The following is a 22,165-nucleotide window of genomic DNA, read 5'->3' as shown; positions in this document are numbered from 1 at the left end:
GTACCAATGTGCCCATTTTACTGTGCTAGTATAGCTTCATGCCTGAAGAATTTCAGTATAACTATTGTAGTACTAGGGTGTTGTACCGTGTTAGCCATTATGAATGTAGAGAAAAGCCAAGCAAAATGACACCTTGTAATCTTTTTAGTTAGCCAATAAAAGGTGTCATTTTGCTTAGTATAACTATTGACAATGTTAGTTTGTGAAATATAAATGTTTATAGCACCCCTTATATAATTCTTATCTGTTCAGACAAAATGAGATAACTTCTTACAGTGCCTAACCAAAAGCCTTTTTTCTTAGCTTGATTTACAGTGGAAAACATACTTAAAACTACTACACATTGAGAATATTTTTTTTTTATTACCAATAAATGAAATAACATTTTGCATTTCTGGTGAAAGCTGTACTAACCTTGGCCAGATCCACCAAAGTGTTTGCTTGGTCATTCAGTTTTCTCTGTTCCATTTTAACACTTCTTAATCTAAATGTAGATTGAGCAAAAGTCAGTAAACACATCGCTTTAGAATAATAAGATTCCCAAAACATCATGCATTAAACATATATTTGCATAGACAAATGCTTGTGCTATTGGGTCCATAATCAAATTGGTTTATGTGCTTAGTTGAATGAGATGCATGCTTTCTCCACACCGCAAAAAAAAAAAGCAAATGGTAAGAAAGATGTTTAATGCCCTCTGAGTGCTGTTTGCAATGACTTATTTTTCATTTCTTTTTTAAATAATATAGTAACATTTTACCAATGTGAGGCATATGCAAGAAACAGTTCTCAAAAGCTTTTGTATCATGACAAATAGACATAGGAAGTCGTGAATTTTGTTATTTTTTTTCCCCTTGTAACTGTTTGGAATTTGGTTTCTTCCTATGCCTACGGGACTAGATGCAGGAATTAAGCCTGTCCAGTCTGAAATGGAATTGATCAGGAGGTGTCAGAATCGGATGGTGAAACAGTGATAAGCGAGATTCTGATAAAAAAAGGAACCCATTAACTTGCAGCTAAAGTGTGAAAAAGATTAACTTGAAAAAAAACAAAACATTGGCTTTGGGATAAAATCTCATTTTCATTTTGTTATGTTTATTTTAACTGCATTCATTTCCATTATTTTTCAGGTGTCTGCTGCAGGAAGATGCACACATGAAAGGGATACTTTTGAAAACAATAATTGTTCAGCTAATCTCATGGCTTCCTCACTGGAGTCATACACATGGACATTTTGTGCCATCATTTCATTTTTTCCTGAGTTTTATTCTTTCCAGATTGTGTTAGTGTTTTTGTGGACAGTTTTTGGCATATGGCAATAATGAGAGCATCATCTTCTTCTGCTGCATTATCAGAAACTGTAAGCTGATAAAAGAGACCAAAAGAACTGAAAATGTGGCGTAAAATAAAACAATGACGAGTGTTTTACAACAGCTAGCTAGCTAGCAAATAGCTAGATATTTATAACACCTATAGCCACTATGTAAAGGTAAAATAATTTTTTGTTATAATAACTTTGCAGTTTGTGATAAAAAGCTACTGTCTGTTTATCATGTATTGCACAATTTTTACTCTTTATCTTGTTACCGTACTTTAAATTCATTGTAAAGTGCCTTATCATAGTGTGCACTATAAAGGATGCTACATAAAATACATTTTGGATTATTATTGACAGGGTTATTTTGATACACTAGGTGGTAAAATAATAAAGAAGCATTTGTTGAAATTAAAGCTCCATACTACTTATCATATGCTTAAGAATGTGAGGGTGTTGTGTCTTAAAGATCTACTGAATATTTTTACTCTTAATATTTAATGTTCTTTCCAGGCAGGTGCCAAACATTTTATATAATATGTCTCGCTTTAATTATACTAGATGTTTTATATCCTTTGAAAAAAGCTCTGATACTTAAATAAGAGCTCTTTAATAAAATACAGCTCTACTGACCTTTAATCAGCTAAAACAGATGCAAAACTAGTCTAAACTGCACAAATTAGTGCACACTTTTGATGTCATTGAGGAGGGAGAGTAAGCAGTTTCAGAAAATGGATGGTTCAAAGAAGAAAATTTACTGTCATACAAGGACTGCATTTTTAATTTACATAAATAATAAAATAATATACATTGTTTACTTGAATGGAATATTTTAGATTATGACGTAGTGCTAAATTAAACTTTTGTAAAACAATTTTCATTTTAAAGTGTAAGTAATAAAAAATAAAGGTCTAAAAGATATTATCCATCCATCCATCCATTATCCAACCCGCTATAACCTAACTACGGGGTCATGGGGTTCTGCTGGGGCAATCCCAGCCAACACAAGGCGCAAGGCAGGAAACAAACAAGGGCAGGGTGCCAGCCTACTACAGCTAAAAGATATTAGGCTGTTCAAATTGAAGCAGTTTTTGTACAGGTCATAACATAAGTTTTACTGTGAATCTAAAATTCTGGAATTATATATACTGTACATCGTAACACAAGACAGACCAGCAATATTGTATCTTTGATCTATTTTAGGTATATATTCTCATATTTAAACCATGACCATCAATATTTTTGTAAATAAATAATTACTCGACATTGCTTATTAACTGAATTGAGAGACAATATTCTTGTGACATAATAACAAAATAAAATAACTGCAATCCCACACTAACTCTATTAAATTGGGCTTCAGACAGCACTAAGCACCAATTACATCAAAAACTATATTATGTTAAATATCAAATTATGAAAAGGAAAATAATTGGCTTCATGAAAATTTGAAGACTTGGGTGATAAGGTGATATTTTCTGTTTAGAAGGACCGCATTTCAAGCCATAAACTATTCTGACTACACTATGAAATATACATTGTGTCTACTATTTTTGGTCGTAGGCTTTCTTTTAACTTTTTAAATCATTCTTCAAAGCAATAAACCTCTAGGGAGGTCCATTGAGCAGTACATTAAAGGTATTTTAGGCAAAAACATTAATTTATATGGCTGTCTGAAAGGTTTACTGACCACACAACCTTCACCTTTGTAGTCAAGGTTAACTGCTTTAAACATTCAAATTAAAAACAGGAAACAGAAACAGATTACTTTTATTTATTTATTTTTTTTTTTACCATTTTCTACTCTGTAATCTGTTTACTATACAGTTGTGCTTGAAAGTTTGTGAACCCTTTAGAATTTTCTATATTTCTGCATAAATCTGACCTAAAACATCATCAGATTTTCACTCAAGTCCTAAAAGTAGATAAAGTGAAACCAGTTAAACAAATGAGACAAAAATATTATATTTGGTCATTTATTTATTAAGGAAAATGATTGAATATTATATATTTGTGAGTGGCAAAAGTATGTGAACCTTTGCTTTCAGTATCTGGTGTGACCCCCCTTTGCAGCAATAACTGCAACTAAACATTTCGGTAACTTTTGATCATTCCTGCACACCGACATTTTAGCCCATTCCTCCGTACAGAACAGCTTCAACTCTGAGATGTTGATGGGTTTTCTCACATTAACTGCTCGCTTCAGGTCCTTCCACAACATTTCGATTGGATTAGGTTCAGGACATTGACTTGGCCATTCCAAAACATTTAACTTTATTCTTCTTTAACCATTCTTTGGTAGAACGACTTGTGTGCTTAGGGTCGTTGTCTTGCTGCATGACCCACCTTCTCTTGAGATTCAGTTCATGGACAGATGTCCTGACATTTTCCTTTAGAATTCTCTTATATAATTCAGATTTCATTGTTTCATCAATGAAGGCAAGCCATCCTGGCCCAGATGCAGCAAAACAGGCCCAAACCACGATACTACCACCACCATGTTTCACAGATAGGATAAGGTTCTTATGCCGGAATGCAGTGTTTTCCTTTCTCCAAACATAATGCTTTTCATTTAAACCAAAAAGTTCTATTTTGGTCTCATCCCTCCACAAAACATTCTTCCAATAGCCTTCTGGTTTGTCCACGTGATCTTTAGCAAACTGCAGATGAGCAGCAATGTTTTTTTTGGAGAGCAGTGGCTTTCTCCTTGCAACCCTGCCATGCACACCATTGTTGTTCCGTGTTCTCCTGACGGTGGACTCATGAACATGAACATTAGCCAATGTGAGAGTGGCCTTCAGTTGCTTAGAAGTTTCCCTGGGGTCCTTTGTGACCTTGCCGACTATTACACGCCTTGTTCTTGGAGTGATCTTTGTTGGTCGACCACTCCTGGGGAGTGTAACATCCATCCATCCATCCATTTTCTAACCCGCTGAATCCGAATACAGGGACACGGGGGTCTGCTGGAGCCAATCCCAGCCAACACAGGGCACAAGGCAGGAGCTAATCCTGGGCAGGGTCCCAACCCACTGCAGGGGGAGTGTAACAATGGTCTTGAATTTCCTACATTTCTACACAATCTGTCTGACTGTAGATTGGTGGAGTCCAAACTCTTTAGAGATGGTTTTGTAACCTTTTCCAGCCTGATGAGCATCAACAACTCTTTTTCTGAGGTCCTCAGAACTCTCCTTTGTCCGTGCCATGATACACTTCCACAAACATGTGTTGTGAAGAGCAGACTTTGATAGATCCCTGTTCTTTAAATAACACAGGGTGCCCACTCACACCTGATTGTCATTCCATTGATTGAAAACACCTGACTCTAATTTCACCTTTAAACTAACTGCTAATCCTAGAGGTTCACATACTACATACTCACAAATATGTAATATTTCATCATTTTCTTCAATAAATAAATGACCAAGTATAATAGTTTTGTCTCATTTCTTTAACTGGTTTCTCTTTATTTACTTTTAGGACTTGAGTGAAAATCTGATGATGTTTTAGGTCATATTTATGCAGAAATATAGAAAAATCTAAAGGGTTCACAAACTTTCAAGCACAACTGTATGTTCAAAACAAGCATTGCTTCAGGTCTATATTATTGTAAGTGCCTCTTAAGTATAGAGACATACATCAAGAAGAATGAACCACAAACCACTCTAGTTTACTGGAGGGTCCTTTACCACAGTACTTTTTCATATAACCTCCATCTCCTATGACCATCTCTGCAGCTGTCTCATGGCCATGAGTGCACGCCTTGATATAAACAATAAATCCTGAGGGTTTCTGTTTTTGTTGAACCTACAAAAATTTAAGAGAATTGAAAATGTTTCTGGTCATGCCAGTTTTTCCCCAAAATGTATAGCTGATAACTGCTGTAAGAATCACGAGTCTGTCCAACTTCCCCTTAAGGTCCCAGTAGCCAAAACTGTATTGTGAGCACTATATTCATTTGCACACTTTAATGATTGATTATCTAATCATACACATACACATATCTAAATATTGTTTAATAGGGAATAACATTTAAATTGATATTTTTTTTGGTTTCTGGAATTTAAACTGGTGCTTATTTTAAAATCAACTGTAAGTACAAGATGACGTTTTTGTAATTTTTATGCTGGAGTGCAATATTCAGTGCCAAACACAGATATATAAACTAAGATAATATTAACCACTGGGGCCTACTTATAAGGAAATGCAACAGCAGGAAGTCCAGCTTTAACATATCAAGCAGTGTGATGAAATGAAATACATTTTACCCCAATAGTTATTTGTGTTAAATCTTACTTAAAATCTGTGCAGAAAGTCCTCGAAACATAAATCTGAAACTTCCTACTAGTAGTCAAATTTGGTTGAATTGTTATCAAAATATCACAAGTAGGCCTTCAGTAAGCATTTTAAGTTAAACTCTGCTGAGACATTCCTGAAGACTAAATGTAGAATGTTGCACATATTGCATTTCCAAGGATTACGTTTGGCATACATATAATAGTAACACCGTTTGTATCACTAGAGTCAGTTAAGGGATCATTAAACTTCAATGGATCAAAAATGTGAAATAGAAAGATAGCATAAAATGTAAAAAAAAAAAAGACTGTGTTGCTTTGAAACTAGCATTACACTTTTATAAAGAACAGATTAACCAGAAAATGTGGTTACTACCCTGCTTGTTTTAAAACAAATTCCTTCCTAGTTTTCATCTTTTCATTAAACTGAGTTATCAGTATTTACAGTATTTAGTATCTGTGGACAGGTTTATGTTTCATTTGAAGTGTGTTCAGTTTGAAATGACAAGAGTTTCAGAATGAAAACCTGTTAGCTGCAAGTAATGACAAAAAAAAAACAAAGCTCTGCAAATGCAGCATGTATTATCTGCAAATAATGCTGCAATGTCACATGTAAATTGTGAACATCACTTATCACACACAGGATCATGATATTGGATCACATTTCCATGGCAGTGATCAAACCTTAGAATAAATAATTTGTTGTAGGCATGCATTAAGTGGTCACATCTTTAAAAATGCTCACACACACTTACTTTCGAGCTCTATTTTCATTTGGTGAAACAAAAAAAGACAAAACATAAGTAAGCAATTGTAAAATATTCTATATACAAGCAGTAAAAGGAAGCATGTATATACAACAGTTTTTATATTGGGAAAAAATGTAATTAAAAAAAATCAAAAGTCACCCTTCAGTTTAGGTACTGCAAATATGCATTTATGAGTCATTTATTCTTATATATCAAGAACTTAATAAAGGCTTCCTTTGGTGTTAATGACACTTACAAACCATCAGTAAAGTGGCTATTTATCTGTACAATGTGTTATCTTCACTTTGAAACTGTCAGAGGTGGCTTAAGCGAAATATATGTCTCTTGGTATTGCATAAGACCTGTGAATCCGTTATAGTTATAAGTAATGTCAGCAGAATATCAAACGCTATAACCTATTTACTGATGCCTTATAACTGTAATTAAGATTAAAAGAAGCCTTTGTTAAAGTCTAATTCCATAAGAGTAAATGCGTAATACATGCATTTTTGCAGTACCCAAAGTGAAGTGTAGCCAAATCAACAAACAAAATTACACCAACCAAATTAATTTCCAGCGAGTTAATAAAAAAATGTTTCCATTTTAATTGGGAGAGAACAAAAACCAAATAAAAAAAAAGTTTAACTTATTTATAAATAGTTGACAATAAAAAATAATGACATTCAAAAAGGTATTACACAAGATGTAAAAAATCTAATATTGAAAACAAACAACAAAAGTTCCAATATTTTGTGTAAACCTTTGTAAAATAATCTGAAACTAAACAATTATAGCGTGTATTATCCTTCATGTAGAGTACTCTTTATAAATACTGAACAAAGTTGTTGCAGGTACAGTATTTCATCATTCTAAAAGGATTAATAAAAGATTAGAGTTAGTCATCATGAAGTAAAAACTAGTATTAGAATGGATCTCATTTACAAAAGGCTCCTTCATTTTATGGCACCTTATTCTCCAAATAAATGCTTTAAATTACTGCAGGTGTACCAGACCATCATTAAGGTTCACCTTATGAACCTTAGGCATTAATGTACTAAACATAAGAGTCAGGAATCCTAATATTACAACATTAGAACACTCTAGACGAGAACAGGCCATTCAGCCAAACAAAGTTCGCCAGTCCTATCCACTTATTTCTTCCATAAAAACATCAAGTCGAGTTTTGAAAGTCCCTAAAGTCTTACTGTCTACCACACTACTTGGTAGCTTATTCCAAGTGTCTATCTTTCTTTGTGTAAAGAAACATTTTCTAACGTTTGTGCGAAATTTACCCTTATCAAGTTTCCAACTGTGTCCCCGTGTTCTTGATGATCTCATTTTAAAATAACAGTCTCAATCCACTGTACTAATTTTCTTCATACTTTTAAACACTTCAATCGTGTCACCTCTTAATCTTCTTTTGCTTAAACTGTAAACTGTCTTTTATTTTCTCCTCAAAATTCAACCCTTGTAGTCCTGGAATCAGCCAAGTTGCTCTTCTCTGGACATTTTCTAGTGCTGCTATGTCATTTTTGATGCCTGGTGACCAAAACCGCACACAGTACTCAAGATGAGGCCTCACTAATGCATTATAAAGCTTGAGCATAACCTCCTTGGATGTGTAATCCACACATCATGCTATATAACCTGACATTCTATTTACCTTCTTAATGGCTTCAAAATACTGTCTAGAAGTTGATAGCTTAGAGCCAACTGACTCCAATATCTTCTTATTAGGTGTACTCTCAATTTTCCGACCACATATAAGTAGTGAATGACAGTTAATGCTTAAAATGTTTTAAAGCACTTGTTACTAATTCATTCTTTAGGATGAATATTATATAATATATATATTAATAATGGGCGGCACAGTGGCACAGTGGTAGCGCTACTGCCTTGCAGTTAAGAGACCTGGTTTCGCTTCCCGGGTCCTCCGTGCATGTAGTTTACATGTTCTCCCCGTTTCTGCGTGGGTTTCCTCCCAAACACATGCAGGTTAGGTGGATTGGCGATTCTAAATTGGGCTTGGTGTGTGGGTATGCTTGTGTGTGTCCTGCGGTGGCTGGGAGTGGCTCCAGCAGACCCTCGTGACCCTGTGTTCGGATTCAGCGGGTTGGGAAATGGATGGATGGATATATTAATAATTGTAATCATATTGCCAGAGAGAGGCGATGTGTTGCGTGCTACTCCTTGCAGACTTTTCGTTTTTGTGCCTGTATTTTTATTATTGTCACTGTTTTATTAAGTACAACCATACAACATTGGTAAACATCGGAGCAACAAAGGCACAAGTCGCTACTTTTAAAGTTATCGACCAGGGGGATGCTTGTCACAATAACTCGAGACCAGGGTGGTGAAAGCAACCCACCCGAACGTAGCCGGCGTGCCGGGATCCAAGTTAGGATGAAACGCCGAGGACTGCGACTTGCACTGCCTAGCATTTTCCTGGTCAATGCCCAGTCTCTGGACAACAAACTAGACGATCTCCGTGGAAGACTTCGTTTTCAGCGAGATTTGTGTGACTGTTGTGTTTTCTGCCTCACAGAAACATGGCTCACAGCCTGTACGCCGGATTCGGCTGTCCAGCAAGAAGGCTTCTCTATCCACTGTGCTGATCGGTCGGTCTCCTCCAGGAAGAAGAGAGGTGGCAGGGCATGCTTCCTCATCAACAACGCATGATGTACAGATGTGGAAGTCATTTCACAAAGCTGTTCACTGGACCTGAAGTGTCTGATCATCAAGTGCTGGCCGCTTTTCCTGCCTAGGGGATTTTCAGCTGTACACATGGCAGCTGCTTACAACCCTCCGCAAGCAAACACCAGCACCGCACTTAAAGAACTGTATGGCCTCATTACGGACTGGGAAAACACACACCCCGAAGGTCTGGTTATCATCGCTGGGGACTACAACAAAGCAAGTTTCAGGTCTGTTTACCCCAAATGCTACCAATACGTCTCCTTTCCCACCAGGGGTGCTAATACTGCTATACCGCACACGAAAACACATATTGCTCGCTTCCGTGGCCGAAACCTTGGGCAGTCAGACCACCGCTCTGTGCTGCTCCTCCCTGTTTACAAGCAGCAGTTGAACTGCGCAGAGCTGGTCTTGCGAGAAGTGCACTGTTGGACCCCGGAAGTGGAGAAGAAACTTAGGGACTACCTTGAATCTATTTATTGGGCTGTTTTCAAAGAGTCCTCTAAGAATCTGGACGAGTATGCCACAGTTGTCACAGGCTTCATCGGGAAATGTGTGAATGACTGAGTACCCACAAAGTCTCTATGCGTATTTCTCATCCAGAAGCCCTGGATGTATGCTGAAGATCCATGATCGCAGCAGTGCGTTTCACTTGTCACACACGCGTGTTTAGGAGACAACTAAAGACCTTGAATAAATGCAATTCCACACCGGGCCAGAGGTGGCAAAGTGTACTAATTCTCTCTCTCAAACCCTTGCAGACTATTATCAGGAAATTCCACCTGTTTTTGGGGCAGCCAGCTACGTCACTTCTGGTTCCAGACCTGGTGACATCACTTCCCTTACTGGCGTATAAAACCGCCATCTTGCCTTTAGTATGTCAGTTCTGTTTTGGACTCAGTTGTGTGAACATGTCTGTTAGTAATAAGCATTTTTGCAGCCAGGAAATATTTTATGGGTGGCTGCCCCAAATCTTCGCAATGTCTTTGTGTCGTTCTTGTGACACACTCCGGAGATACACAGGCATACAAAAAGAGCAGGTATGATCTCCGAAAAGCCATTAAATATGCAAATCGCCAGTGTGGACTCTCAGTTTAACAACACGGCAGACGCTCGTCAGATGTGGAAGGGTATTCAACTGATTACGGACTACAAACCCCGGACACACGTGGCCACAGCTACTACCACTTTACTCCCGAATGAATTGAAGTGTTTTTCGCCTACTTTGAGCTCGCTAACACGGACAGGCCTGTGTAACCCCCCACAGCACTGCAAGACTCCAGCCTGAGGCTGTCCAAGGATGACGTGAGGAAGATTTTTTCCCGACTCATCATCCGCAAAGCACCCAGCCCAGATGGAGTCTCAGGTCGCGTTTTAAAAATATGATGTGACGAGCTAGCTGCGGTCTTTATGGATATTTTTAACACATCTCTGAGAGCTTGATCTGTCCCCAGCTGCTTCAAGCACACAGCCATCATCCCTGTCCCAAAGAAAAATAAAGTAGACTGCCCTAATGATTACCGCCCAGTAGCACTTACTCCCATAGCCATGAAGTGCTTTGAGAGGCTGGTGCTAGAATACATCAAGGAGATCATTCCTGACAGTCTGCACCCCCTCCAGTTTGCCTACCATTGCAACAGGTCCACTGAGGATGCCATCTCCATAACACTTCACACTACCCTGTCTCATCTGGAGAACAAGAACTGTTATGCCAGGTTGCTGTTTGTGGACTACAGCGCATTTAATACTGTCATTCCATCCCAGCTCATCGCTAAACTCCTGGATCTGGGGCTTATCTCTTCACTGTGTAACTGGGTACTGGACTTCCTCACCGGCAGACCTCAGCAAGTGCGTATTGGTGGAAAAACCTCTTCCATCATTACCATCAACACTGGCACCCCGCAGGGCAGCATGCTGAGCCCCCTGTTTTACTCTCTCTACACCCATGACTGCATAGCTAAGTACAGCTCTAACACCATCCTCAAGTTTGCTGACGATACCACTGTAATAGGTCTGATCAGCGAAGACGATGAGACGGCCTACGGGGAGGAGGTCAGACTCATGGTAGAATGGTGTCAGGACAACAACCTCACCCTTAACATTAGCAAAACTAAGGAGATGATTGTGGATTTCCGCAAACAGGCAACAGAGCACAGCTCCATCTACATCGGAGGTGAGGGTGTGGAGCAGGTCAGCAGCTTTAGGTTCCTCGGAGGCACCCTCACTGATGACCTTAAATGGTCAAGTCACACTGCGGCAGTAGTCAAGAAAGCCCAACAATGCCTCTACTTACTCAGGAGACTGAGTAAAGCCCGAATGTCCCCCACAATGCTGTACAGATTCTACAGGTGTACTGTAGAATCCATCCTGACAGGATGCATCATATCCTGGTACAGCAACTGCTCAGTTCAGCACAGCAGATTATGGGCACACAGCTCCCTGTGTGTGAACCTATCAAGTGGGACCCCAGGCACCCTGCACTGTCACTTTTCAGCCTCCTCCCATCTGGGAAGCGACTAAAGTCCATTTGGATGCGCACCTCCAGGTTCAGGAAAAGTTTCTTCCCAACTGCAATCAGACTCATGAGCAATCAGTAATCTTGTGTCACCGCCACTGCTACCTGCACATATACTTCTGCCACTGTCTCTATTTATTACTAGGATTCTGGTTTAATTTATTTACTTATTTATATTAATTTATTTATTGTGTGTCTGTGTTTTTTTTTGTCTATATTCTCTGTCTGCAGGGGCACATGCAAGCAAGCATTTCATTGTACATGGTACTATACTTGTACAGATGACAATAAAGAATTGAATTGAATTGAATTAAATACAGAATTTATAAACTAATAACATACATGTTACCAGTTGTTATCAGTCCTGTATATACTGGTATTTAACATCATGACACAACCAGTAGTTTTAGGGAGAATTGTCATCAGCAGTTTTGGTTTTATTTTTTATTTACTTATTTTGGCTGACACTTTATCCAAGGCAACTTGAACTATTTGAGTTGCAAATGGTTTAATTTCTTTTGGTATTCCAGTTGGAGAACAGGCAAGTGAAGTGATTAGCTCAGGGTCACACAATGTCAGTAGCTGGATTTGAACTCACAACCTCAGAGTTTGAAATCCAAAGCCTTAACTACTTCCTGAAATTGCCAACAAAATTCATGTGTGTTAAGAGCAAGTAACTGCTTATGGATGCAGTGTATAAGTGCCAGCATATTAATTTTGATTTTTGCTCAACTACAAGACATTATCTCTTTCTAGACTTAGCCCAACTCAGGACAAAACTTAAGTATTTTTGAAAAATGCGGCATATTTTAAAATGCAAATTCTGGAAACAGAAGCAGATTGTTTAATTTCGTTTAAATGTTGCCCAAACATAATTAACATACACTTCACATGCAAATCAGGCAATCAATTAAAAATGGGCCTTGTTCTCATTGATTAAACTTTCCAAAGCAAACCTTCGAAAGCTTTCAGTAGGGTCAGTGCAGTGCCTAAATACTTATTACTGATAAATCATATAATCTGTCAAAAATCATAGAAGCCGTGTGATGACTTCTTATATTCCAGATTTTAAAATAGAACCAATTCTTCTTGTGCATGTGTATTATAATGTACACTGTACTTCCTTTAAATATAAGTCATTAAAAGATGTAACCTTGGTATATCCTGGCAAAATGCTATGGGAGTAATTAACCTGGAGAGAGAAAATTATTGGCTGATTTTTGTACACTGTGCAGCACAAGTCCTCACCTTTTGAAATTGAAATTAAACTATATGAACATTAATTCATTACATATACATATCTATTTTCCAATAAATAAAACCCAAATTTCCTTGCTTAAGTATGAAAAGGATTCAAATAATGAAAGCTTATTTGGTTATGAACAATAAATATCCTAACTCTATGCTTCCCAATGCACAGTTGATGAGTAGTCTCTATTTGTATAAAATCTAGACATAATGAAGAAGCAAAGGTCACCTTTAAAATGGAAATGATTTTTAAATTACATCTGCAAGCTTGCATTTTATTTTGCTGCAGTCCCAATAAAGAAGTTTAGGGCTTTTTAAAAAAAAAATATATAGTATGTATTGAAAAAATACATTCTCTACTCCTTTCTAGAAGTTATGAGTTTAAATGCAGTGTAAACTGTATTGTATCTGATCTTTAAAAAAGAAAAGCAAAAAAAAAAGTTTTGACTAAAAATAATTTTATTAGCACTGTGCCTGATTATATTTGAATAGTGGTTGCTTTAATTACAGAATGCAGATTGCACAATATTATGGTTTACACATCATTTGAAATCAGTACATTTGAACTGTAGTGGACCTGTTTGACTGATGTGAAGACTTGTTATCCATTATTTTCACTTCTAAGAGCCTTTTGTCAATGAAATCCATAAAGCTAGTTTCTAACTTACAACTCAGTGTTAGACGCAGACATTTTCTTTTAATGAATTCACTTTCAAGCCACACAAATAACCCCTAAATAATTTGGTGAAAACTGACCAACTTTTTTATGGAATCAACTGTATCCTCAATTTCTAAAATGACATCTGAATTATCTGATTTTGACAAAAAGTGAGGACAAAAAAATCAGAAGAAATACTCACTGATGAATGGCCTGCAGGAACTTACGCTGATGTTTCCTCACCCGTGCATGGTCTATCTTTTTTACTAACTTGGTGTTTTTGTATATTAGCCATGTTTCCCTGAGTACGTTTGCAGCTGCATTTTTCACCTTTATGAAAAAAAAAATATTACAAATGAACATCCTAAATAATGGGACAAAAAATAGGTATACAGGTTAAATGTGATTTTGGTCAGGTAGGCATCACTTACTCTCTTTGTCAGCTGTGTGTCCATCATAAAATTATGCACATGTTTTTCAGCTTTGGTCAACTCTAATTTCCTGGCAACCACGGCTACTACCAGAGCAGTACAACCAGCACCCTGTAAAGAAAAAGCAATTTTTCTTAATTTCTGTATTGTTTGTCTACAAAAAAAGAAATCCTAGTAAAACAATATTTCTTCACATCATATTAACATAAATTCTACAAGTATAACAATAAGAATTAAATCTGAATATCTTAGGTAACGGATGTTTACAATACGTTTACATATTGTCTTGCACTCTAATTCATAGTATTAAATAGCATAGTAGGGCATGTAAATAAAAGTTATTACTTTTTTGCACAATTAATTATATATGTATTAATTTTCCTTGGCTACACTCTAATCTCTAAAATCCAGGAGACAATATTCAATAACAAGGATTAATAAATGGTGATCACTTTAAACATATAATAACATTCTCAGACATGCTTAAGTTCAGTAGTAGGGGCAAGAACCAATCTCAGCAGCACTGCGGCCACGGTTTGAAACAGTCATGAAAAGAATGCCAGTTCATCACAGGGTTCACTAACACACACATATTCAGTTCTAATTTAGAATATCCAATTAACCTAACCCACTCATCTTTGAAAATATGGCAGGAAAATGGAATGCTGAGAGGAAATTCTGGATTAAAACCCAAATTTTGCCTAATGCTGCGAAGAAGTAACCTGATTCAACTCAAAAAGCTTTTTCTACTGCCAGGAATAGTATGACCTCTGATAGCTCTGTTGTTGCTGAAGTTTGCAAGTATAATAATTTGACTAAGTGTCCAAGATTTTCTAATAAATGTCTAAATTTAACATATACAGTTTAATCTTGCCAAACCACAGAAGAAAGCATTTCCTCTTATCTCTTCTTTTTACACGAATTGTGACAAGAAACTTAAAATCACTGGTGAATAAAAAATGGCCTGTAAGATGAGCAATTTCATTACACTACGATAATCAACAATATATCTTACAATATTCTTTAAATATGTTACTTATACCTCTGTGTTCAATAACGTTGGTTTGAGATGCATTATTGATTTCTGCAGTAGCATTTTAAGCCACTTTCTTATGTTTCTCACAGTTCATTGTCTTGATAGGCTTTTCTCCATATTCATAATAAGAAAGACATGATTTATGTAACAGTTGCTTAATTTCTTTTATGGTCAATAAATGAAATTTTGTTTGAAAATCCGTTATTTTAGAGCTTATCAGAAGGCAATCTTGCATGTTCATTGTTGGTTTTGGAGATGGGATAATTACATATTTAATGGCATATAATTTACATTAACTGAATGCATGCTCTGAAATTTTAACTGAAATTAATTTTAAAGACAAAAAATATTCATAAAGAAATTACTTTACCTAACTTAGCAATATTCTATTACAAGTAAATCTGTAGTAATGGGATTTAAATACTTAAGTTGTTATTTTGATACATTGAATCATCCCAGTTATTTTGAACTATGAAAGGTTTGTATTTTTGTCTCTTCCATTATTATTATTAAACTATTAAAGATTACATTCAAGGCTAAGCAGAATACCATTTACCATAATGATTAGCTACTAATGCAGAACACTTTAAGTGCAATCTATGTACTTTATTACTCATCAGAGGCCAACTGTGTTAATTATGGTATATGTCATAAAATATATTGTATTTTTTCTTATCTTAACATTTCTGTAAAACAAATAACAATACATTTTATTTATTTGTAGGCACCTTTCTAAACACTCAAGGACACCGAACAATAGACAAAACACAGATTATAAACAAAAGTAAAATACAAAAGTAAAAATCGGACAGAGCAATTGTAATCAAAGAGAAAAAGCAGTCTTAAACAAATGAGTTTTAAGTTTAGATTTGAAAAGTGAAAATGATTCAATATTTCTAAGCTCAGGTGCTAGTGAGTTCCAAAGCTGGGGAGCAGAGCAAATGAATGCTCTGCTCCCCATAGTGGTAAGACGGATGAAGGAGACAGTCAAATGGATGGAGGAAGAGGATCTAAGGGCACGGAAGGGAATGGCAACATGGAGGAGGTCAGACAGATATGGAGGGGCAAGATTGTGGATAGCCTTAAAAGTTAGTAGGAGAATTTTGAATTGAACTCGGAACTGAACTGGAAGCCAATGAAGCTGCTGCAAAATGGGAGTGATATGGTGAATAGAGGGGGTTCTAGTAATGATGCAGGCAGCTGAATTCTGGACCAGTTGAAGCTTATAAAGAGATTTGCGAGAAAGACCAAAGAAAAGGGAATTGCAATAATCCAGATGAGAAGTGACAAGGCTATGAACAAGGATAGCAGTGGTGTGGGTTTAGAAAAAGCAAGCCAAAGTCTGAGGTCGGTTTCACCATGTACATCTGCAATATAAATACAATTATAACTTTGCATGTGTAAAAAGAGAGAAATTCCTTTTTTATTGTTTTACAAGTATTTAACGGTGAGTTAATATAATAAAAACATAACCCACTCTGACTCTAAAAATGATTGCAATTAATTAAAATTTGTATACATTTAACGTGGAAACATTATTTTAGAAATCAACATCAAGTGCTATTTCAGCAATTCACTATAAATTATTGAAATGCTTGTTTAAAATAAAATCTTTATATATAATATGATACTGTGGCTGTCCATTTGTCTGTCCAGGATTTTAAATCACCTGTACCTTGCAAACCGTTTCACCTATTGACCTGAAATTTGATACACATATACCATATGACCTCTACTATCCGCTTTCGGGGTGATGATTGACCTCCAAGGTTATTCCTCTTTTTATTTTTATTTTATTTTATTATAGAATTAACTCTAGGCAGTGGCCAGCAGGGCGGCTGTGTGGCGCCTGTGTACAGGCGCAGTTCTCATCTCTACCACCTTCGCCGTCACTTCCTCTACCTCTTCATATCTTAAATCATTCTTGAGGCAGATTGAAAATTTAAGTGCCAGCTTAAGTGAAAAATTAAAGAAAACGTACTAAGTAATTGCAAAACAAACACTGACTTAATCAGTTTTAAAGCGAAAAGAAGCCAATGAAAGAAGAGAAAAAGAAGAGCTGCTCAGGAAGCAGTAAGCGCATCAACCTCTGAGTGAACAAATGCTAAACTTGCAGAGAAAGAGTATGAAAACTATGAATGCTCAAGTCAAGTGTATTCACCGCACGTAATCGTGCAGTGTGCCGTTACTGGTATTTTATGATTCGGATGATTAGGATTGCTGTAAATTTCTCAGTATTGATTTACAAAAACATAAAGATAAGAAGCTGTCTAACAAGGGAATGCTACTTAGATCCATTTAAGTATGCTATAACATTGTAATGTTGCATCCCCGGAGGCTCACTGCTATTCATAATGATTCCACTCATGAATATTTAAATTCTTACATTATAATTGTTGTGATCAAACAATCATTATTATATATTAAGGACCTTTTACAGTTAACAGTGTTCAAAGAAATGCTACAGTTGTCTAGGTACATGTTATTACCTTTGGAATATAGGTGTGCTAAGAGACTTGCCCAGGGTCTCGTAATGAGTCAGAAATGGCCTGTAGTCGTTTTGTCTTAGAGTTCAATTTCTTAAAACACTACTAGTTTTAAGGAAAAGTAAAGATGCTAGGGAATTCAAGTAAAGGTGATTTTGTACTATCCTCAATCCATCTACTGCTTAGGTTGACTGCTTTGTTTTGCTTATCACTGCTGAAACTAGTATACGACATAGCATGACTAACAATAATTCCAATGTAGACAGAAAATGAATATCCTGATGCTGAATCACAAATAAGACAACATGGTCTACATTTTTGCATTCGGAAATACAAGGACATTTCTGAATAACTCAGTTGTCACCGGCTAACCTGTTGCTGCCTATCAGTTTGTCAAAAGTGGGTACTGACATGCCACAGTGCAGCTGTCTCCACACAGTGACAGTGTAATCAGTGACATTCGTCAATCGCAACAGTGACAACAGTGCATGGTTCATAGTTGTTAGAACAAACAGCCATGAGCGGTGAGCATGGATTGCTTTAGGGAGCTTGCTTCTCTGCACTCCATGGGTGGCACTCAAAAGGACTATGTTTATTACCAGCTTAATGTGACTGAAGTGTCAACTCTCAAACTAGCAATAAATAGTCTTGCTGCAATGAGAGTTTCTATCAGTTTATTTACGACTCATCTAGACACATTAGTAGAAAATGTTTTTCAGAGGTAAACCATTTACCTGCTTTGTACTTTATGGAAAAGCATAATTACATCTTTCAATACAAATTAAATCTTGTTTTCAGTTCTTCTAAAATGGTAAAACTGATAAATGCTTCTTAATAGTGCTCTCTATGAAAAAATCGGTAAAAGGTTTATTAACTGTACATCTAGTATAAATAACTATAAATATCACAGTTAATGCCACCACAAGCTGAGAAAACAAAGAACGTATGATCCATTTCACATGTTTGCAAAGGGCCAGGTTTAGCATCAAACCGCCTTATTCACATTGCTGTTTTAAATTGCTGCTTTACACTGTACTTTTATTTTACCATTTTTTGCATGAGACTTGCTCCCTTTTTTTCTTTCCACTCTCTTGCCCTTCATTCCGTGGCTTTTTTTCATTTTCCTACTGTTCTCATTCCTAAATGTAAAGCCATATTGCTAAAAGAAATAAATTATCAGGTAATTCTATTCTTACACAATTCACTTTATTTACTGCAGTTCTTGTTCATGTAAAATGTATTGTACATCAGTTATCACTTATGTACATTCAGAAGAGTTAGAAATAATTACTGTATCATTTTAGTTAAATATTTAGGAAACTTCCAAAAGTTGCATGACTCTCCAAATTAGTAAAGCAAAACCTACTGATTGAATATAAACATGGGAACACTGCTCAGCAACTATCTCTGGATATCTACATTTACTTTTACTGCACTCAGTAAAGATCATAGTTCCTGTTTTGATTATCACTTGATATACAGATACTTTACGTTGGACATAGCTTACAGTATATACTTCTAGACACAGACTAAACTGCAATTTGGCCCAATATTGATAACAAAATGAATTCTTAACCCACAGAGAAGTTGCCATTTACAATAATTATTTTTTTTCTATTGAAGTGTAATAATCAAGCAGTTTTACTTGAACAACAATATTGCTTAAGTGGGCATGACATAACTACATAATTAAGTCTGTCTTGTCAGTTAGCTACTACACTTTGCATATGCTTTGTCTTATCCCAGTCTATATAAACTAAAAGAAAATTAACCAGTAATGAACAATTGAAAACAAATAATCATCAATGATTGTGTTTAGTAGATGAGAAGGAAATTATTACATTTCCTATTGTGGACGCTGGCCCGGACACAGACAGACAGACAACATAGTTCCACCCAACACACTGTTTATTTACAACTATATACAAATTATTTTCGTGCACTCACAACCCCAGTGCCTCCAGCACCGATTCCCCAATGTCCAGGCCACACAGTCCTGTGCATCTCTTTCTCCTGGCCGCCTCCAGTCCTCACTCCAGCTCCGTCCTCTTCCACCCGTCTTCTGCCAATGACTGGAGGGAGGCAGCCCCTTTTATAGGAACCCGGATGGGCTCCAGCTGCTTTCCGGCAATCAGTCCTAGCCACACCCCAGACTGTCGTCTTCCCCCCAGCACTTCCTGGTGTGGCGGAAGTGCTGGGCTCCAGGGTTCCTCAGGCACCTGGGCGCCACCAACATAACCAGGGCAGAAACCCCCTTGTGGTCTGGCGGAGGTACAGGCCCTCCTCCGGTCCTCCTGGGCGTCCCGGCCGGGCTCCTGCCTCGGCCGGGTGCCACACTATACATTAGCAAACTGGAGAAGCCCCATAGTTCAGGAGATATTTTGCGATAGCAGGAAAGACATTTTAGGAATAAAATTATTAAGTAATACCACTGAATTCAATACTGGCCTTTTCTGGCATATTGTTGTCAGTGTTCTGTTAGGCTGATGGCACGTGAATAAAACTTCAGTACAATACATTACTTTATCTCTTAGCATACTATCATCAATATTTTGTATCGTAGGTGTTTTCTAGTAAAATGAATGAATCCTAATATTCTGGGAAGATTTCTCAATGAAGTGTGTTCCCTTCTTGCTCTTAAGGTTGCCCTTTAAAGGCTTTTCTTCTTCCCATACTTGCAAGAAATACTTTTACATTAATTGGTGTCAATATACTTGCCTGGTGAAGGATTGATTTCTAGTTCATGGTGACATCCATGAATTGCTACTCCATTCTGCTGTGACTGTTAACTCAACTGGCTATATATACTGTACTTCTGTCTAAATTTTAATCTTATTAAAAGCATAGCACTAATTTACAACAGATGAAGAAAAGGGCTCCACAGCAAACATGACAGTTTTTTAGTGTCAGCTGTAAAGCATTTGCAGATTCATGACTATCCATATTTCCTTAAGATGCATCAACGAAAATTGTACCCTTACACAACTGTTATATATAGCATTTTATCTAATAAAAAGAAATATAAATCGTAACAAATGTTATATATCATTACTATTTTTATTGATGCACTCAGCTATTGCCATTAATTGTTAGTTGTTTTATTTCTGATATATGCCAAAATTATAGAAATTACAATATCACAATGATTATGGATTAACTTAGGTTTAGCAGGTTTTGCCTAATGACTGGAGTTCAGTCCTTGTAGTGGGACATAGTATATTGAACTAGGAAAACTGCATTTACTTTTTGAAACTTTTAAAATATTAACGTTATATGGGGTGAACTCCACAGTGTTTAACAAGTTAGTTGCATACCAAGCAATGTTAAATTCATTCTGCAATTTAAAAATATTTTATGTCCATAAACTAACATCCTTATTCATAACATTGCATAACATATCGTTCAACATGTCTTCAACTTGCTTAATACAGTTAGGGTCATGGCGAGCAGCAGATTTGATAGCCCAATCACACACCCACACGGGGCCAATTTGGCATTGCCAGTTAACCTAAACACGCATGTCTTTCAAATTGTAAGAGAACGCTTACAAATTAAATAGAGCTAACTGAAAGAGTATCTTGGTAGCACACCCCTATAACAAAATTCCACAGTACTTATAGAATATGTACCTCTATATCTTGAACTAAGTAAATCTTTATCAATAAAATTGTAATATCCTTGTGACAGACGGGTACCAGCAAGAGTGAAAGGGAAACTATGTTATATGGGCTGGAGACAGTGGCACTGACCAAAAAACAGGAGACAGAGCTGGAGTTGGCAGAGTTTTGTTGTTAAGATGTTAAGATTTGGGTGTGACGAGGATGGAAAGGATTAGACATGAGTACAATAGAGGGTCAGCTCAGGTTGGATGGTTGGAAGGCAAAGTCAGAGAGGGGAGATTACGTTAGTTCGGACATGTCCAGAGGAGAGATGCTGTGTATACTGGGAAAAGGATGTTAAGGATAGAGCTGCCAGGCAATAGGAAAAGAGGCAGGCCTAAGAGAAGAGATGAGATGAGATGAAAGAGAACATGCAGGTAATAGGTGTAATGAAGCAAGATGCAGAGGACAGAAAGATATGGAAAAAGATGATCCATTGTAACAACCCCTAATGGGAGCAGCTGAAAGAAGAACAAGAGGAATAAAATTGGAACATCCTCTATCAGCCCTTTGAATCCATTTTGCATACTAAGGACCTTAGTATGCAAAAACAGCTGAACTGGTTTTCATGAAATTTTCCATGTAGATTACTGTTGGTCCAACTTAAAATATAGGCTATATGCTATTTCAAAAATTTAATTGGGGATGGGCGTTGTATTGGGGGTTGTGATGGTTGGGTGGGCAACAAATTGCTGCACATTATTCCAAAACATTAAATTAATCTTAATGAAATTGTGTATGTATAATAAAGCTGAACCAAATTAATACGTAGCCTACATGGCATTTCCAAAATTTCATCAAGATGGGTGGCTCTGATGGGGTAGGTGCAAAAAATGCATCACTCCAAAACAGCCGAGTCAAAGTTCATGACATTTCCCATGCATATTACTGTTGATACAACTTAAAATATTCACTTCAACATGTTTTAAATGTTTCACTGAGAATTGGGGTTGTATTGCCGAACAGTTCAGCTGAAGGTAATGAATTATTTGACATCCAGCTGTTTCTCACGTGACCAACTGTATGTAGGATGTTCTCAGGTCTGCAGCAGTTAGAATCATGTGCACCCAATAAAAAAAAAC

At 36.8% G+C, this 22,165-nt stretch overlaps 1 protein-coding gene across 5 annotated transcripts in view; it reads right to left on the bottom strand.

Moving 5' to 3' along the window:
* Nucleotides 1–22,165, bottom strand: part of kcnn2 (potassium calcium-activated channel subfamily N member 2) — a 553,897-nt gene that overhangs the window by 14,150 nt on the left and 517,582 nt on the right. For 4 of the 5 annotated variants that reach the window (XM_039758938.1, XM_039758937.1, XM_039758941.1 and 1 more), the window contains 4 exons: nt 13,903–14,013; nt 13,674–13,801; nt 6,363–6,371; nt 415–484 (listed from right to left, as the gene is read on the bottom strand). In XM_039758938.1, the coding sequence (XP_039614872.1) occupies nt 415–484; nt 6,363–6,371; nt 13,674–13,801; nt 13,903–14,013 (318 nt within the window). The remainder of the gene's footprint in view (nt 1–414; nt 485–6,362; nt 6,372–13,673; nt 13,802–13,902; nt 14,014–22,165) is intronic. The other variant, XM_039758939.1, reaches the window with a different exon arrangement.

Source organism: Polypterus senegalus, chromosome 7 (assembly GCF_016835505.1).
Source record: "Polypterus senegalus isolate Bchr_013 chromosome 7, ASM1683550v1, whole genome shotgun sequence".
NCBI lineage: Eukaryota > Metazoa > Chordata > Cladistia > Polypteriformes > Polypteridae > Polypterus > Polypterus senegalus.
The sequence above is the reverse complement of the archived record's forward strand: the minus strand, read 5'-3'. Positions and strand labels throughout refer to the sequence as shown.